We start from the raw sequence: 3,117 nt of genomic DNA, 5'->3' as shown, positions 1-3,117 counted from the left end.
AGCACACACACACACACACACACACATACACACACCCCAAAATGTCAGTACAGCCAAGGTTGAGAAATCCTGCACTGTAGATCTCGAAGACGTTATCGTTGGGGAGGCTGGGGGAAGGGCACACAGGACATCATGTACTGTTTGTGTGATGCTCTCAATTAACCGCAGGATTCGGCCATCCAAGCCACCCGCGGCCGTCCGAGCCCACGAGGTCCACTGCACATTTCTGTGGTGGTGTGAGACAGCAGCCAAGGGGCAAAGCCGAAACTCACGTGGCAGTCGAATCCCAGTGCCCCCGGCTCCCTAAGTCGACCTTCCCACGAGATGAAAATACGCTCTCTGCTGGAGCCTAACACAGAGCATTTGCCCCACGACAGGGACTGTATGGAAAATACTTTATCCTCTGCAAAGACAGAGGACATGATAGACTTTTAAAGGAGTTACATACGCTTTTCCATTCTTATTCGTCTCTGAATCTAACCCTTCACTCCCATCTCAGTGCCTAGACAGTGCCTGGTACGTGGCATGCACCGTACACTCAGCAAAGCGGAGTCCTGAAGCTCCCATTAAATAGCGAACACACGCCCAATGCTTCCTCTTTCTCTATAAATAAATGCCTTCCTAACATATTATGACACCTGCTTATGAAACGGTCCGGTGCAGAGATGAATGCTTCTATTAAATCAGGAGCAGGACATATATCAAGCCACCACTTAAAGTGGGAAAAAACAATGTCTCTTAATAGGTTAACTGCACAAAACTATCATGCACGCCCCCAATATGGTCATGCTTAAATCGGCCTCCCCAACTTGGGGGTCCAAGGTGGAGGACTCCACTGGCCAAATGCCCTCTTCTCCCACCCCCCAAAAAAAGGATAGGAGTCAAAAGTATGTGAGAAATGTTCCACTTTGCTTGTCATAGTTGGGGGTGCTCTAAAAAGCCCCAAACGATCCATTAGAAACGAGGCAGGCCTGGAGGCGAGTCTCCAAGATAGATCTGGAGCGTCCAAGGACCTGTTTTCAGTTTGGGGATCAGTGCTCCAGCCCTCAGCACACCTGCGTTACTTTCCAAGTCCCCCCAGTGCTGTTTCATGAGGGCGGGGGGGGTGGGGGTGAGGAGGTTGCCTTCCTCTTCTACCCCTAGGACCTGACCCACACCCGGCATAGAGCAGGCTCTCCGTGATGACCTGCAGGATGAATGAACGCTTCACAGAGGACGAGCACAGCCATGCGTTAATGCACTGGAAGCTTCTGTGGCGAAGCTCCCAGGACAACTGGCAAGATGAGGCAGCAGGCGCCTGGCTTGTATTTGCAGATGAAAAGGCTGAGAGGTCCAGCAGGCTGAGTGCTGAGCCCCAGACCTGGGGGTTAAGTGTGGTCTTCAGACTCCGTCCCGGGCTTGTTCCACACTCCCCCTGCACCTCCCCTCCCCCATAAATGCCAGAACCTAACATGTGTGTCTCCTGCCCACCTACCCACCCTTGCCCAGTCCTGTGCTAAACACAGAGCAGACACTAAAAAACAGACACATGCAAATTTGGCTCAAACTACCAAACAAACAAACAAAAAAGGCCTTGAGTTGAAAGGCACGGGAGAAGGGCTTTCCAGTCTCTCAAGCCAGCAAGTGACAAGAAAGTTACGAAACCGTCAGGTTCCTATGTATAAAATAACAAGAATACTGCCCCCCACCTCTGAGTCACTGAAAGAATTAAATGTGAGCTGTGCATACAGCTCTTAATGGAGTCACACTAGACGTTCCACGAATATAAGTGCCTCTTCCCACTCTCACTCCACTGTGGCTTTTCCAAATCTTAATTTTGATAATTCTGCAGAAAATATTGGAAATTCTGGATGGTTAGGTTCAGGGTTACACGGCTCACAGAACAGCCCGCTGATTCCCAGGGCTGCCTCCAACTGAAACCTGGCAGCACGCCCCCAAGTTCGTGCACAGGGGCCCCCAAGTTCATGTACAGGGGCTGCGGACTGGGGCTGCAGACGGGGGTCCACACATTCAAGAGTTCGGGGGACCCGTCTCCACTCCCTTCCCACTGCCTCACTGCAGACCTTCGCCGGCGGCCTAACCAGACAACGGCGATTCTTTCCCTGCCAGAAGCTGTGGAAGGTGCCACCACCATTGGTCTCCTTCAGGAAGGCCACTACGAGGCCAGAGCACTTGGCCGCAGCCCCGCTCACTCCTCAATCTTGAAATATTAGGACCGCAGCCTTTGCAACGTGAGCAAAGAACATTCGGAACAAGTAAGACAAAGTCCCCCTTCACAAGGAGTGTAAGAAGCCAAATGGAAGTCCTTTCCCCGAGACCGGGCTGGTGGAAGCTGGAGGTGGATTCTAGCAGGGTGTGAGAGGTGGATGGACACACAGCACCCCGGGCTGTCAGATGCAGCTGGCCTTTCCACAGGGGGCACCAGGATCCAGCTGCAGCCCAAGGCTCCCCAGCAGACGCCCTGCCATCCCGCCCCAACTGGGCAGAGGAGTCAAGGATCCCATGGAAAGTGGGAGGTGAGGAGGGAGCAGAGAGGGGACACTGGCCGGGCAAAGGCCCAGTAATGAGCTTTCCCCTGAAGACCATTGTGCCAAAAAGTACCAGCCTGTTCACATGGTCAAATCAGAAATTCACGCAGGAAAACGCCCCGTCGGCCCAGAAGGAAGTATCCAGCAGAAAGATCCCTGGCTCAGTAAATTTCGAAGCTGGGGCACGAGGGACCAGCTCCCCAGGCGGCTTCTCAACTGCACAGCTGTCTCTACCTGAGCGGGAGGCCGGTCAAGTTTAAGTCCTGGGGAGCTCGAAGGGGCCAGCAGGGCGCGCAGTGCAATCTCTGGAGCGAGGCGGAGGAACAGGGTGCGGGGCAGGGACGGGGAGGCTTGCGGGGGCTCCCTCATCCCAGACACACGCGCAGGGAAGCCAGCGGTCCCCTCAGACCCAACGGGCTCCCCCTGGGAGAGGCGCAGGGCCGTCCAGCGCAGAAAGTCACTTACCTGGCGGCGGCGGCTCCAGAGCCAGCTTGTCTCTCTTGGGAGCTTTCTTGGGCTTGGTGGCCTTCTGGGGCGGCCCGGGCTGGGGCGGGCGCGGCTCCCGCCCCTCCGCCCTGGCCCCCGCGGG

General features: G+C 55.2%; 1 protein-coding gene across 1 annotated transcript in view; it reads right to left on the bottom strand.

Annotated features, from left to right (window-relative positions):
* Positions 1–3,111, bottom strand: part of CPXM2 (carboxypeptidase X, M14 family member 2) — a gene marked incomplete at its 5' end in the record, with an annotated part of 94,047 nt that extends 90,936 nt beyond the window's left edge. The window contains one exon of the mRNA XM_006912874.3: positions 2,994–3,111. Within this exon, the coding sequence (XP_006912936.1) occupies positions 2,994–3,111 (118 nt within the window). The remainder of the gene's footprint in view (positions 1–2,993) is intronic.
* Positions 3,112–3,117: the final 6 nt, after the last annotated feature.

This window comes from Pteropus alecto, unplaced genomic scaffold, assembly GCF_000325575.1.
Source record: "Pteropus alecto unplaced genomic scaffold, ASM32557v1 scaffold74, whole genome shotgun sequence".
NCBI classification, from domain to species: domain Eukaryota; kingdom Metazoa; phylum Chordata; class Mammalia; order Chiroptera; family Pteropodidae; genus Pteropus; species Pteropus alecto.
This window is presented reverse-complemented; position numbering and strand designations above follow the sequence as displayed.